We start from the raw sequence: 16,386 nt of genomic DNA on the forward strand, positions 1-16,386 counted from the left end.
ATTTTGTTAAATCCACCTGTGCCGATATGTAATTTAGAAGGGAAATCTTACTTTTTCAATGATACTAGAGCATTCTCTTAGTAAATTCTACTGGGAAAAGGAAGGTTAAGAAGCATGGGTGAGCCCTGGCCGGTTTGGCTCAGCGGTTAGAGCGTCGGCCTGCGGTCCGTAAAGACCCGGGTTCGGTTCCCGCTAAGGGCACGTACCTCGGTTGCAGTTTGTCCCCGGCCCTGGTTGGTCGTGCGGGTGGCAGCCACTCGATGTGTCCCTTTCACATCGATGTTTCCCTCTCTCTCTCTTCCTCTCTCTCCCTCCTACTCTGTCTGTACAAAAAATGGAAAAATGTCCTCGGATGAGGATTAAAAAAAAAAAAAAAAAAAAGAAGCATGGGTGAAGTCACGGGTACACCTGCATACTCTTCACTGGAAATGAAGGTGTCCCCATGGGGCTTGTGGAAGTCCTCTCATTATCGTATCACATCTTCTGCAAGCGATCCCTTATCAGTCTAGTGCTAAGAAACAGGAAGTCAGCAAAAACAAAACAAAACACCGTGACTTGTTAGGAGCCCTTTTTAAGGCTTCTTTGCTCACACTTATGCTGCTTCACTTGAGAGCTGCTCCTAACCCACCTCTTACAGCCATGACTTCTTGCTTCACCCACTGTTCTGTGGGGTTTGGACCCCCAGTGGCCTTGGTCTTAGGACCAGCGGGTAGCTGCTCAGAGTGGAGATGCTAGATGTGGAGAAGTTGAGGCCTCTGGATCTCAAATGTGAGCTGATGCTCCATAAGGAAGTGTCTACACTGTATAACAATATAGTAATTGATAATGTGATGAATCTTTTTTCTTAGATTTATTTTTCCAATTAGACTTGACATACAATATTATACTAGCTTCAGGTCTACAACATAGTAGTAAGATGTTTTATATACCTTGTGAAGTTGATCTGAATTGTGTTTTTTTTTTTTATTAATTTGTTTTTGTTACAGATGTTTCTCCTTTTTCCCCCATTGACACTCTCTTCTCCATCCCCCCTCCCCGCCCCTTCCCCAGCTTTGTTGTCTATGTCCATTGGTATGCATGCATGCATATAAGTTTTGTGGATTATCTTTCCTCCCCAACAACCCCTCTTCTGGAGTTTGTCAGTCAGTACCCTACCTCTATGTCTCTGGGTCATTTTGTTCATCGGTTTGTTTTGTTCATTATATTCCACAAATAAGTGAGATTATGTGATATTTGTCTTTCTCTGCTTGGCTTATTTTCACTTAGCATAATACTCTCCAGGTCCCTCCGTGTCATCTCAAAGGATAAGAGATCAATCTTTCTTTTTTTTTTTTTTTTTTTTTTTTTTTTAAATCCTCACCTGAGGACATTTTTCCATCTTTTGTTCAGGTAGAATGGGAGGGAGAGAGAGAACCAGAGAGAGAGAGAGAGACATCGATGTGAAAGGAACACATCGAGTGGCTGCCACCCGCACGACTGACCAGAGCCGGGGACAAACTGCAACCGAGGTACATGCCCCTAGCGGGAACCGAACCCGGGTCTCTCAGGACCGCAGGCCGATGCTTTAACCGCTGAGCCAAACCGGCCAGGGCGAGATCAATCTTTCTTAACAGCTGCACAGTATTCCACTGTGTGCGTGTACCAAAGCTTTTTTATCCACTCATTTACTGATGAACCCTTGGGTTGTTTCCAGATCTTAGCTATTGTAAATAGTGCTGCTATCAACATATATTCTTTCTGATTGGTGTTTTCAGGCTTCTTAGGGTATATTCCTAGAAGTGAGATCACTGGGTCAAATGGCAGTTCAATTTTTAACTTTTTGAGGTAACACCATAGTGTTTTCCATAGTGGCTGCACCAGTCTGCAGTCCCACCAGCAGTGTACTAGAGTCTCCTTTTCTCCACACCCTCGCCAACACTTATTGTTTGATGATTTGTTGATGGCGGCCATTCTGACAGGTGTGAAGTGATACCTCACAGTTATTTTAATTTGCATCTCTCTGATGATTAGTGATGTTGAGCATTTTTTCATATGTCTCTTGGCCATTTGTATGTCCTGTTTGGAGAGATGTCTATTTAGGGCCTCTACCCATTTTTTAATTGGGTTCTTTGTCTTTCTTTTGTTGAATTGTATGAGTACTCTATATATTTTGGAAATTAATCCCTTATCTGATGCCTCATTGGCAATTATGGTCTCCCATATGGTGGGTTCCCTTTCCATTTTGATGATTGTTTCTTTTGCTGTACAGAAGATTTTTGATGTAGTCCCATGTGTTCATTTTTTTCCTTTGTTTTCTCTTGCCTTAGGTGTGGTATTAGTGAAAATTCTGTTGCATATGATGTCTGAAATTTTGTTGCCTACATTTTCTTCTAGAATTTTTATGGATTCACGAGTCACATTTAAGTATTTTATCCATTTGAATTTATTCTTGTGTATGGTGTAAGTTGGTGGTCTAGCTTCAGTTTTTTGCAAATAGCTGTCCAATTTTCCCAACACTATTTATTGAAGAGACTGTCTTGACTCCACTGTATGTTCTCGCCACTTTTGTCAAATATTAATTGGGCATATTGTCTTGGGTCAATTTCTGGGTTCTCTGTTCTCTTCCATTGATCTATCTGTCTGTTCTTGTGCCAGTACCAGGCTGTTTTGATTACAGTGGCTTTGTAGTATAACCTGATAATCTGGTCATGTAATCCCTACTTTGTTCTTTTTTTTTTTTTCAAGATTGCTATGGCTTTTCAGGGTCTTTTTTGGCTCCATATAAGCTTTTGGAGTGTTTGTTTTAGTTCTGTGAAATATGTCGTTGGTATTTTGATTGGGATTGCATTGAATCTATAGATTGCTTTGGGTAGTTCATCATTGGTGTATAAGAATGCCGTCGATTTCTTGACGTTAATTTTGTATCCTCCTACTTGCCAAATTTATTTATTAACTTTAGTAGATTTTTTTTATGGAGTATTTGGGGTTTTCTGTGTACAGTATCACATCATCTGCAAATAATGACAGTTTCACTTCCTCCTTTCCAATTTGGATTTCTTTTATTTTTTATTCATGTCTAATTGCTGTGGCTAAGACTTCCAGTATTATGTTGAATAAGAGTGGGGAAAGTGGGCATCCCTGTCTTGTTCCTGTTCTTAAGGGAAATGCTTTTAGTTTTTGCCCATTGAGTATGATGTTGGCTGTAGGTCTTTCATATATAGCCTTTATTATGTCGAGATATGATCCCTCTATTCCCAGATTGCTGAGCATTTTTATCAGAAATGGGTGCTGGATTTTGTCGAATGCTTTTTCAGCGTCTATTGATATGATCATATGATTTTTATCTTTCATTTTGTTTATGTGGTGTATCACATTTATTGATTTGCAAATATTGTACCATCCTTGCATCCCTGGGATGAATCCCACTTGGTCATGATGAATAATTTTTTTGATGTATTGTTGGATCTGATTTGCTAATATTTTGTTAAGGATTTTGGCATCTGTGTTCATCAGGAATATTGGCCTGTAGTTTTTTTTTTTTTTTTTTGTAGCGTCTGTATCCGGTTTTGGAATTAGGATTATGCTGGCCTCATAAAATGAGTTTGGAAGTGTTGCATCTTGGATTTTTTGAAATAGTTTGAGGAGAAGGGTATTAGATCCTCTTTGAATGTTCAGTTAAACTTCCCCTGAAGCCATCCGGGCCTGGGCTTTTGTTTGGTGGGAGTTTCTTAATTACATCTTCAATTTCCTTTGTTGTTATTGGTCTGTTCAAGTTTTCTGTTTCTTCCTGGTTCAGTTTTGGGAGGCTGTGTGTTTCTAGAAATTTGTCCATTTCTCCTAGATTGTCCAACTTGTCGGGTATAATTGTTCATAGTATGTTTTGATGATCCTTTGTATTTCTGTGGTGTCAGTTGTTACTTCTGTTTTGTTTCTGATTTTGTTTATTTGGTTTCTCTGTTTCTTGGCGAGTCTGGCTAAAGGTCCATCTATCTTGTTTATCTTTTCAAAGAACCAGCTTTTTGTTTCTTTGATCTTTTGAATTGTTTATTGTTCTCTATGTTGTTTATTTCTGCTCTGACCTTTACTATTTCCTTCCTCCTACTAGCTCTGGGTTCTTCTTTTTGTTTACTTTTTAGTTCTTTAAGTTGTAGGGTTAGAAAGTCAGTTAGGAATTTTTCTTTTTCTTTGAGGTAGGCCTGTAGTGCTATGAACTTCCCTCTCAGGACTGCTTTTGCTGTGTCCCATAGATTTTGTGTTGTTGTGTGTTCGTTTTCTTTGGTTTCCAGGAAGTTTTTAATTTCTTCCTTGATCTCGTTAGTGACCCATTTGTTGTTTAATAACATGCTATTTAACCTCTAAGTGTTTAAATGTTTTTGTGTGTTTTTATTGTAACTGAGTTCTAGTTTCATGCCACTGTGATCTGAGAAGATGCTTGATATGATTTCAGTCTTATTGAATTTTAGAGACTTGCTTTATGTCCTAACATGTGGTTTATCTTTGAGAATCTCATGTACACTTGAAAAGAATGTATATTCTGCAGCTTTGGGGTGAAATGTTCTGTAAATATCAATGAAATCCAACTGATCTAATTCGTCTTGTAAGTACTCTGTGTCCTTATTAATTTTTTGTCTAGAAGATCTATCCAGTGGTGTCAGTGGCATGTTCAAGTCACCCACTATTATCATATTACTGTTGATCTCTTCCTTGAAGTCCTCTAGAAATTTTTTAATATATTTTGGTACTCCCGTATTTGGTGCGTATATGTTTACCAAGATTATATCCTCTTCTTAGATTGATCCTTTTAATATTATGTAGTGACTTTCTCTGTCTCTTATTATGGCCCTCATTTTGAAGTTTATCTTGTCAGGTATGAGTATTGCTACACCAACTTTTTTTTCATTTCCATTTGCTTGGAAAATTTTTTTCCATCCCTTCACTTTCATCCTATGTGAGTCTTGTTGTGAGGTGTGTCTCTTGTAGACTGCATATATATGGGTCATGTTTTCTTTTTTTTTTTTTTTTTTTTTATCCTTACCTGAGGACATTTTTCTATTTTTTGTTCAGGTAGAGTGGGAGGGGGAGAGAGGAAGAGAGAAACATCGATGTGAAAGGGACACATCGAGTGGCTGCCAACCGCACGACCAACCAGGGCCGGGGACAAACTGCAACCGAGGTACATGCCCTTAGTGGGAACCGAACCCGGGTCTCTCGGGACCGCAGGCCGACGCTCTAATCGCTGAGCCAAACCGGCCAAGGCGGGTCATGTTTTCTTATCCAATCATCTACCCAATGTCTTTTGATTGGAGCATTTAAACCATCTACATTTAAGGTAATTATTGATAGATAGTTATTAGTTGCCATTTTAATTTTATGCCTGTGCCGTCCCCCACCCCCCATTTCTTTTTCTTCTTACAACAGTCCCTTCAGCATTTCTTGCAGTGCTGGTTTGGTGGTGGTAAATTCCTTTAGCTTTTTTCTTCTTCAATTTTGAATGATAGCCTTGCTGGATAGAGTAGTAGTCTTGGATTCAGACCCTTGCCTTACTTTGTATACTTCATACCACTCCCTTCTGGCCTGCAGCATTTCTATTGAGAAATCAGCTGACAGTCTAATGGGAGCCCCCTTGTAGGTAACTTTCTGTCTCTCTCTTGCTTCCTTTAAGATTCTTTCTTTGTCTTTAATGTTTGCCATTTTTATTATGATGTGTCCAGCTGTGGGTCTTCTGGGGTTCATCTTGCTTGGGACTCTCTGTGTTTTCTGGACTTGTGTGACTTTTTCCTTTACCAGTTTAGGGAAGTTTTCTGTCATTATTTCTTTAAACAGGTTCTCTATTCCTTTCTTTGATTCTTCTCCTTTTGGTACCCCTGTAATGCGAATGTTGTTACATTTTGTATTGCCCCACAGCTCCCTTAAACTCTCCTCCTGCTTTTTAAACTTTTTTTTCCATTTGCTGCTCTATTTGGGTGTTTTTTCCTACCTTGTCTTCTAAGTCGCTGATTCGGTCTTCAGGGTCTTTTAATCTACTATTGAACCCTTCTAAGGTATTTTTCATTACAGCTATGTCATTCTTTATTTCCTCTTGATTTTTATGCATAACTTTTACCTCTTTATGTGTAGCTTCTACCTCTTTTTTTTAAGCTGAAGTAGTTTCCAATGAGCTCTTCATAATTCTTATTAAGTTGCTTGTAGTTCTCACCAAATTATTTGAGCACCCTTAAAATCATTGCTTTGAATTCTTTATCTGACAAGTTGCTTTTTTCCATTTCCTGTCGTTCCTTTTCCAGTGATTCCTCTTTTTCTTTCCTTTGGGTATTGTTTCTTTGTCTCCCCATTATAGCCGTCTGGTAGCTCTATATCCAGTGAGGGATGTTTGGGTGTGTAGGCAGCTCAGTGTATATCAAATAAGGCTACTGTGCCTCCCAAACTATTCTGTTGCATGTCGCCTCTTGCCTGCCGTGGATCCTGGAGGATTGACTACTGGGGGCTGGTATTGGTGTGTCCTGGTAGGTGCTGCTGCTGGATTGCATGGGCCCCTCTGAAGCTGTGTTCCTGCTGGTCTCTGGTGCCACCTATAGCTATATTTCTCAGGCTCTGCTGGAGCCATACTCCTTGCTTACACCTTGGGTGGCTGGGTCACACAGGTCCCTCCGGATCCCTGGCTCCACACCACTCTTGTGGGCCTCTGGGTCACACAGGTCCCTCTAGATCTCTGGCTTCCCACTGCTCTTGTAGGCAGCAGTGTTGCACAGGCCCCGATGGAGCCCCAGGTCCCGTTGCTGGTGGTTGGGGGGTGCTGCTGCCCAGTGGGGTTCAGCTCCTGCTCAGCCTTTGCTGTAGTTTTTGGGGATGGTTCTCTGCTGCTGGTCTGTGCTTCTGTTGCCTGGGGATGGATGTCTGCTCCCCAGCCTCTGTTGCTGGGGGTATATCTTGACTCTGATCGGGCTGCTACTGTGGGGGATGATGCTGGGCTCCCGGCCGTTTGCAATTTCTGCAACCGGCACCTTGACAGCTCCACTACTATGCACTGGTCTGTTTTGACACAGTGTGTCCACTGGTCTGATGGTGCCAGGTGCGCTGGTGGGCTCACATTGCTGGGCTCTAGCCACTCCCACTGCCTCCTCCCAGGGAAGACCCGGGATCTTCCAAAATGGTGGGACCTCCCCACTGCCCAGGGAGAAGCACCCTGAAGAGCCACTTACCATAGTAGCCGGCTGCTCCTGTCCACAGCACAGGAACCGTCTGCTCCGCGTCTCTGCACTGCTCGGGTTTGGTCATCCACCTTCACGTCTACTCATACTCTCTCACACACTAGCTCACTCTCTCATGCACTCACCCTCCCTCTGGTCCTGCCTGCCACCATCTTTTTTCTATCTGAATTGTTTTTAAAGCCCAAATGCTACCATGTTCCAAGGTTACTTAGTTTGTCATGAACCTGACTCAGAGTGTGATCTTTGGTAGCCTAGCCAGCTGTCATGTCATTACATCACATTTTATCTAATCTTGGTGTCTTTTTTTTTTATAATGGTTGGTATTAATATTATTTTGCAGTTAAAGGGACTAGCATTTTCCCTAGAAGTAGGAGATTTGGCATAACCGATCTTACATATTACCATAACAGCATAAACTGCTTAAAAATACTTGATTTCTATTAAAATTGAGCCATTTCTTTTCTCTCTTTTTTTAAAAGTCTCCTTTTGTGCTGATTTTATTCCTTTGATTCTTAGGTACTTTTTAAATATTATTTTTTGTCATCTCAATTTAAAGCTGGTCATAAAAACATGTTTAGTTTTTTTGTTTTGTTTTTTTAGAGAGAGAGAAACATCAATTTGTTGTTCCACCCATTTATGCATTCATAATTGATTCTTGTATGTGCCCTATCCCAGGTTCGAACCTGCAACCTTGGCATATCACGCTAAAGTTTTTGATAAACTGTAGTTCAGGATGTTAGAGTAGGCTTCTGTGGCCTTACTTAACGGTAGTGGGGCAGTCGCTTTGACCAGAAAGTCCGTGTTCATTTTACCTTTGCATATGTGTTGTCTTAGCTAAAAACACTCACATACTTAAAGAGATTTTATTTTGAAAGAAAATAAATAACAAGCCAAAGCTGCACTAACTTTCCTCTCTGTTTTGTTGATTAGGATAAGTTCTGAAGAAAACCAGGTATCTTCTTTCCCAAAGGTCTGTAAAAGTAGGGTAGATGATTATCATTTTGGAATGGAATGAGTATAGCTCTGCCTGGAGGCTGGAGAAAACCAGGTGAATGAATCTCACTCTCTTTCATCAGAATTGGATTTTCAGGCCTGGGCCCACACTGGGTTAGTGGGTTTGGGGTGAGGCCCTTGGAGGCATCTGATTTTAATGGCTCACCAGAGGATTTGGCTTTATTCATCTTTTTATCTTTAAGATTTGATACATGGGTACTTGTCGACTCTCATAGAAGTTCAGAATAGAAACAACGTTTAAATATAGTTAATAAATTTCACTTCCTACTCAATGTGGCAATATTCATTCCTTAGGAACCAGAGTCTTACCCCTAGTCTAGCTTAAATTTAAGAAAGCGATGCCAAGACATCTTTTCCATTTGAGACTTAGTTGCAACAGGCAGGTTTATTTGAATATCTGCTGCTGCCTGGAGATCATTTGGGGCCTTCAAGGCATATATGCTTTAGAAAATCGAGAGAAGAGCATCTAGAAGAATGCACAGCCCTGCACCTTCCTCTCCTATCTTTTACCTCTGGATCCCCTAGTCTTTCCAGAAGTTTTCCCACAGGTGGCACTGAATATACTTAAGTGCATTTTATTTGTGATAATCTCCTTGTGGATTGTGAACTTTGGTATTTGGTTAGAGAGTGGACTTTGCATTTATAATTCAGATAGAAGGAAGAGGGCATTTTATCCATACTGATTTCTAAAGTCCTGAATTTTTCTGACTAGGGATTAGACCTAATGGTGTTCTTCATGTTTCCAAGTTGATATTTTGTAACCCACTTTATGAAAACAATGGACTGATTGTCAAATTAGTATAGGTTACTTTCCCCTATGTGTGTTCTGTGACCATCTAGACCAGAATTTGGGCATTGGCCTGTTCTCTTTTTTGTTTTGATGTGATTATGTTTTGTTCTATAACAATTTTTAAGGAGATGATGAAGCTGTTTTTAAAAGTGCAACTAAAACAGCCTGTAGCTTAGCTTAGGGTAAGAAGCAGACACGTTGGCTGGCATACCCTTGGTTGGAACATCTTTGACAGTGTCATCATTGTCATCAGTGTCATCTCTGCCCTGTCATCATTGGCCCAAGGTTAAATCCATTTCTGAGGGCATTTTCCTTCCATCTTTATCCTCTAGAAAGGCATTTTACTCTAAGAGTACATTGTGTGAATGCATCCTGGGTGAATTGAACTTACCAGAAAGTGTGTTGAAATTCCCCCACAGTTTTGTGGGGTGAAATTTCCTAATCTCTCCTTCCTCCAAGTGGATGGGATGTGGAGGCAGAATCAGCAACTGAAAAAGAGTTACAGTTGAGGTTTCATTAGCCTAGAGTAAGTGGAAATTGTTGAGTCCGGTTACACAGACTCCCGGCTGGCTCTCTACACTGGATGCTTGAGCCAGTTTCCCTTGGCTCAGCCTAGCAAAGCTGTGGGAAGGGTTGGAATTGTATGGAAATTGTATGAATATTATTTTAAACTTCTTGGTAGTGCACAGAAACAGGGTGGTAAAAGGAAGAATCTAATTGTGGGGTTGGTGGTATCCTAAAAGTGCTGCATATTGTGGTGCTTTAAAACGTTAAGTAATCTATAATCTTCACAGAAGGCACCTGTCTTGCCTGTCTATTCCTGTAGAAAATTTTCAGTTATTCTACTTTGTGTTCCATCTGCTGTGATTTTGAATATAAATTTTTATTATAAACAGTCACGGTGAGTCAAACTCCTCAGCATGTCTTCTAGGGGAACGATGTGGCCTCTTCCTGTAGACCGTCCCCCCACCCAAATCGGACCTGTCTTGGTCAACCTTGAGTTCCTCTGCTGTGGCCTGTCTGCACTCCAGTGTCCCTCAGGCCCTGGATTGTTGTCTCCTTTTTTGGGATTTTTGCTCCCACACTTACTGGGCCTTCTACCTACATGATAATGCCTGCTGGTGCCCTCAACACCCTGCCTCAAATAAAACCCCACAGCAGCTGACTGACCCAGTGCAGCTGAATCTCAGCTCCAGTCTCAGCCTGCAGAGGCCATCTACCATCCGTCCTTCCAAGGGCCTCCTCTGCTGCTCTCCCATGAGCTCCATGCTGATGGCACTAGGTTTGTGATGGTCTGATGTCTGTCCATGCCTCCAAAGCCTGTGAGCTCCAGGCCCCTCTGCTGTTGTTCCTGTGGCCGTTTCCAGCACTATGTAATAGCTCAGAGAACATTTATGTGAATTGTTGCCATTTCAAGTGGTGTGTGGCTGGCTGTCCCAACAGCATGTGGCAGGCTTATGGTATTTTTCTAGACCTCAGAGTAGGAAGAAAAGGTTTGTCATGCAGAAGAGGACAGATCTGTGAACATGGGGCTGCCCCGGGGCTGAAATGGAAGTGTCTGGTTAAAACCATCATGCAGCGGCAGGAGTGGAGACAGGTGAACTGGACACTCTGCCTACCTGCCTGTAATAATTTGTTCTGTGGGGTAGGGTTACTTGAGATAGTCTGCTGGGGTCTACAGTGAGCTCAGGAAGAACGAGCTGGAGTTCAGGGTTGCTGTGGCTCCTGTTGGTTCTAAGGAACCAGAACTGCTTCCTTCCTGTGGACAATATGATTAATTCCTCCTTGTCCCTCCAGAGACACGCTGTATGCAAGATGGACCTTCTCCAACAGTGTCACCAACAACTCCCCACCATTCAACATCCCCTCCCCACCCTTCACCTCCTCACCCTTCTCCTCCCCACCCTTCGCCTCCCCACCCTTCACCATCCCCAGTGCCTGAGATCCCCTCGTCATATACGTACACTGTGAGTGGCACCAACGGAACCTGTCTGCTGGCCAGGATGGGGCTGCAGCTGAATGTCACCTACAAGAAGAAGGATAACACGGTAGGCTCAGCCCCGTGGAGCCCCTTTTTCTCTCTGCACTGCAGTGTTGGTGCACACAGGTGTCAGGGTTCAGTGTATGCGCACAGCCTTTCAGAATATAAGTCAGAGAGAATAAGTCAGTGTGCCTCCATCTGTAGTTAGCTTATTGGCCACAGCCTTACACACCCCTGTATATACTGTGGCTGCCTTCCTCTGACACGGCAGAATCGAGTCAACGGCAAAGACTACTGCATCGTCCACACAGCATAAAACATTGTGTTTGGCGTGCTACAAAACATGTTTTTTGACTCCTAAGAGAATGTTAAATTTTGCCTAAATTTTTAGCACTCAAACATTTAAATGTTAAAGTAACTTGTTTGTGATGAAGGTAAAGTGTGTGGCCACTGAGAGACAGTGCTTAGGGTGCTAGGGTCTCCACCTTTCCCCCAGGTACGCGTGGCTCTGAAAGGAGCAATCAGAAGTAACACTAAAAATTATTTTTGAATCCAGAAATCTACACTAGTATAAACTTTTAGTGTTTTCCTTATGGTTTTGATTAAAATGATTGTGGCTTTGAGGTTCCTGTTTTTAGGATTACTTTTGTTGTTTCAACAATGGAGGACCCAGGGCATGAGATGGAGTAGTAACTTGTTTGCTTTTCTTATTTAGACTATGACCAGAGTGTTCAATATCAACCCAAATAAGACCCACGTCAATGGGCACTGCGCTCCTCAGCAGGTGACCCTGGATCTCCAGAGTGAGAGCAGCACTTCCCTGTTCTTCCTGTTTGGAATGGTGAGGGTCCATGTGCTTTTCACTCGGGGGTTTCGTCGCCAGACCTGCTTTGCATCTTAACGTTCATCTCACTGTGGTTTTCTTTCTACTGTGTTTTCTGACATACTTGGTGCCTCGTGACCACGTGCACCTAAGCTGAGCATGCCACAGGCAAGCTGGAATGAAATTTAGCCTTCCCTTCTTTGTCATTTTTTTTGGACCCTCAGCTCTCCCTACCCTTTTCTTGTTTGCACATGAGCCTTCCTTCATTTATTCGTCAGACATTAGCGAGTGCCTGCAGTGTGCCCAGTAGCCACTGTTCACATCAGACCGCAGAGAGGGAAGGGGCCTCTTCAGGGCAGGTGCTCAGGTTGGACCCATTTACTGAGAAGCAGCATCTCTGCATTCCATACCTTCTTTTCTTTATACCTACTGGGAAGACACATGCATAAAGTTAAAATAATATGGGAAGAATAAAAATGCAACTCGTGAATATTTATAATGCACTATGCTGGTGAACTGTTTTAACAGTTGGGTTTCTCGTGATAAAGTTTAACTTACGTAAAGTTTAGTAAACATTTGTGTGTGTGGGGGGGTTACCTTTTGGGAATAAGGCTCCTTCAATCCTTTTAGTAGAGAATCTGTAAAAAGATCTGGAAGGAACGAATCAAAATTTGTGTTCTTAAGATTTATATGATACCTTTTACAGACATGATACTCTTCAGTTTCATTCTAAAGTTTAGAAATAGTGGGAGATCAAATTTATTACCCGAGTTTACAGAAAACATGAATTTATTGACTAGTTAAGGATTATCTTTTTCTCTTTAAGAATGCAAGTTCTAGCCATTTTTTCCTGCAAGAAATCCAGTTGAACATGACTCTTCCTGACGCCAAAGGTAAGATCCTCACAATTCACCTGCCCATCCAGGTGTCTCAGAGCACTAATTCTCACACGCCTTGCAGACCCCACCTTCAAGGCCACCAACAACTCACTGAGAGCACTTCAGGCCACTATGGGGAATTCCTACAAGTGTAACGCCGAGGAGCAAATTTGGGTCACAGAGGCCTTTTCTGTCAACATTTTCCAAGTACAAATCCAGGCTTTCCAGGTAGAAGGTGACAAGTTTGGGTCTGGTAAGTAGCATTGAAGGCAGTGTTTCAGATTCTGAGCGGGCTTCAACAGGCTTTGGTTCTGTTTAGATATTTAACAGCTTCTGTGTTGCAAGGAGGGGTCGGGGGTGCAGGTTTCCTTTCCCAGTCTAAGAGAGTTTTAGAGCACATTCCCCTTCCTCTGGTACCTTGCTTTCAAAATGTCCAGCATGGCCCTGTCCGGTTTGCTCAGTGGTTAGACCATCGGCCTGTGGACCAGAGTCCCAGGTTCGATTCCAGCCAAGGGCATGTTCCTCGGTTGCAGTTTGTCCCCAGCCCCGGTTGGGGTTATGCGGGTGGCAGCCAGTCGATGTGTCTCCCTCACATCGATGTTTCTCTCTCTCTCCTCCTCCTCCCACTTTGTCTGAAAATAAATGTAAAAATATTCTCAGGTGAGGATTAAAAAAAAATGTTCAGCATGTCTTAGTTGTGAGAACGTCACTCTTTGAGCAAAGGCAGTTGTTTCAAGAAATAGTGTAGCTCTTCCCTATGAAACTGGGATTTTAAAAATGCTGTCTGGCGATTTTAATGTCCAGAAGGGCCCAGACACCATGGACTACACCCTGACCATAATTTCCCAGCCATGAAGAATGCCCCTGTAGGAGCTTCTCCAAGTGATAGTTTATTGGAATTGGAGCCTCCCTTCCTAGTATAAGCCTCCTCTGCTGGGTGGTAGACAGAAGTCGAGAAGAGGGAGAGGCCTTTTAGTAGGGTCCATTTGGTGACAACCCATGTGAGCATGGTACACTCTCGTTTGTGTCCTCAGTGGAAGAATGTCAGCTGGATGAGAATAACATGCTAATCCCCATCGCCGTCGGTGGTGCCCTGGCAGGGCTGGTCCTTATCGTCCTCATCGCCTACCTCATCGGCAGGAAGAGGAGCCATGCCGGCTACCAGACGATTTAGCACGGCCGCAGACCAGCAGAAGCTACGGGGCCTGTGTTCATTTCCCTGAGCTTAGGTTGATGTTGAGGGAGGCATACTTTATTGCAAACTGATTTTCAGATCTGCTTTATCCAATGTGAAGTTCATCTGCAACATTTACTATGCACAAAAGAGTAACTATTGCAATGATGGTGTTAATTTTGCTAACGGGGTTAAATATTTTGCTAACTGGTTAAACGTTAATATTTACCAAAGTAGAACTTAAGGAGGGGAGGGTAAAGTGCTTTTCTAATTGGGCACTAGCTCCACTATCATTTGACTTTTTATGGTTCTGGTGTTTGGTCTCTCTTCATTCTTGACTCAGATATAATAAGCCTTACAAAGGGAGGTTCTCTGGTCTTAACACTTAAAACTGAAGAAAGCTGGCTAACTGTTAGACTGACACAGTTACTAAATTAGCAGAGAAAGAAAATTTTAAAACAGAAGTACTTCAAAAGGTGAAACTCTGGAATGCTTAAGTTAAGCTTTAGAAGCCAAGACAGGCCTGGCCCCAACGGGCTGCCCAGCTCAACACTCGAGTGAGCATTAAAGCGATTGGTCTTTCCGTGCTCTGCCACTCAAGAGCTGGCACCTTTTTAAATAGAAAAAAAAAAAAATGGGTGTTATTTTTATTTACTTTTTTTTGTAAAGTGATTTTCAATCTTCTGTTTGAGGTTCAGGGTGATCCTGTGTCTGCACTTGTGTACAATAATCAGTTTCACTCTCTGATTTATCTGCTTGCAGCTCAGGCGGGCTGTGCACTGAGGATCCCTTCATGTAACGCATTGCCGTAACAATGTTAATAAAACGTCTCTTTCTTTCTTTGTCTTGACCTTGTACTTTTGTCAGCTCTCTGGGTGAAGGGAGGAGAGCAGTGTGTAAGCTGGGGTGGAGTGGGTGCCAGTACCAAGTGCAAGAGGGATTCTGCCCCAAGCCACCCTGCTTCTAGGAGAGCTGATGTGTAGCCAGTCTGCTGGGTGGCAGTTTGAGAAAGAATTGTGTCTTAAGGTAGGTCTTCAGTTGTGACAGTACAGCCACAGTGCTGTCTTACCCACACCATGAGAATGAGGAGGGGTGGGGGGCAAGTGTGTGGACTCCCTCACAGCACTGTTTGGAACCCAATGGCTCTGGAGGCGAGATCAGCCCTTTGAACACGGGCCCTTATCTGGATTTCCAGGACAGCGGCAGCAGGAGGCCCTGCTAACGGTGCTTGGAGTTTTCAGAGCCGGAACTCGAGCCTTAAATTGTATTTAATTTTACCTTCTTAAGCAAAGACCTGTGCTGTCTGTGGATCTGTGGGTCTTGGTGGCTAAAGCTGAGGGCAGCCTGCCTGCTGGGTGACCCTGGGACTGGAGTATCCCTGACCACCACCCACATACCTACACCCCAGAATCTGCTGAGGTAGCCCTGTGTGGTTCTGAACTCTGGAGCATTCTTTTTCAAACCAAGCGTAGCAGCGTGGGGCCATGGGGCAAATACCAAGATGGAGAGGACTGCAGTTACCAGCAGTCCGAAAGCTGCCTCGGGGTGGAGTTAGAGTGACCACAGCGTTAGTGCGTCATAAGGTTCCTGGATTTTAGTTTCCCCAGTCTGGGCAGCACAGACACTTTTTGCCTGATCCAGAACAGAGAGAAACCAGCAATTGGCTGAGGGTCAGGTCTTTGCAGGTGCTTCACAATTTAGCATTAGAAATGGCCAGTGTAGAAGTGCTGTGTGTCTGTTGGGGCAAAGGTTTCCGAGGACCCAGACAGCCCTGTGGCTTCCCAGACTTTGATACCTGGGCAGATGATGGGGCCATGCCCTAGAGGTGCGGCTGTTTACATTTCAAGAAGGGGAACCTCCGTCACTGGGTTCCTCCAGAGGAAGCACCACTGGCTGGCTCATCACAGGTACAGCTCCAAGTCACCCTGTCCAGGGTGGGTGTCTCACAGTTCCTGGGAGTGAAAGGCTCCGGACCCACGGCTGGTGTTGAAGTGTCAGGACTAGGAGCTCTGAGGCCACTCTGGGCAGCTGTGCCAACCCCATGCTAGAGATCCCCCCATGCTAGAGATCCCCCCATGCTAGAGATCCCCCCATGCTAGAGATGCCCCCCCATGCTAGAGATGCCCCCCATGCTAGAGATGCCCCCCATGCTAGAGATCCCCCCATGCTAGAGATGCCCCCCATGCTAGAGATGCCCCCCATGCTAGAGATACCCCTCCAGGCTAGAGATCCCCCCATGCTAGAGATCCCCCCCATGCTAGAGATCCCCCCATGCTAGAGATCCCCCCCAGGCTAGAGATCCCCCCCAGGTTAGAGATCCCCCCCATGCTAGAGATCCCCCCATGCTAGAGATCCCCCCATGCTAGAGATACCCTCCAGGCTAGAGATCCCCTCCAGGCTAGAGATCCCCCCCCAGGTTAGAGATCCCCCCCATGCTAGAGATCCCCCCATGCTAGAGATCCCCCCATGCTAGAGATCCCCCCCATGCTAGAGATCCCCCCATGCTAGAGATCCCCCCATGCTAGAGATCCCCCCATGC

General features: G+C 43.7%; 1 protein-coding gene across 2 annotated transcripts in view; it reads left to right on the forward strand.

Annotated features, from left to right (window-relative positions):
- The window catches only part of LAMP1 (lysosomal associated membrane protein 1), a 28,017-nt gene extending 13,330 nt beyond the window's left edge, over window positions 1-14,687 (forward strand). For both annotated transcript variants that reach the window (XM_036249977.1, XM_036249978.1), the window contains exons 5-9: window positions 10,789-11,039; window positions 11,688-11,813; window positions 12,622-12,688; window positions 12,756-12,926; window positions 13,708-14,687. In XM_036249977.1, coding sequence (XP_036105870.1) covers window positions 10,789-11,039; window positions 11,688-11,813; window positions 12,622-12,688; window positions 12,756-12,926; window positions 13,708-13,847 — 755 coding nt within the window. In that variant the 3' untranslated portion in view covers window positions 13,848-14,687. The remainder of the gene's footprint in view (window positions 1-10,788; window positions 11,040-11,687; window positions 11,814-12,621; window positions 12,689-12,755; window positions 12,927-13,707) is intronic.
- Window positions 14,688-16,386: the final 1,699 nt, after the last annotated feature.

The sequence above is a fragment of the Molossus molossus genome, unplaced genomic scaffold (genome assembly GCF_014108415.1).
Source record: "Molossus molossus isolate mMolMol1 unplaced genomic scaffold, mMolMol1.p scaffold_m16_p_9, whole genome shotgun sequence".
NCBI lineage: Eukaryota > Metazoa > Chordata > Mammalia > Chiroptera > Molossidae > Molossus > Molossus molossus.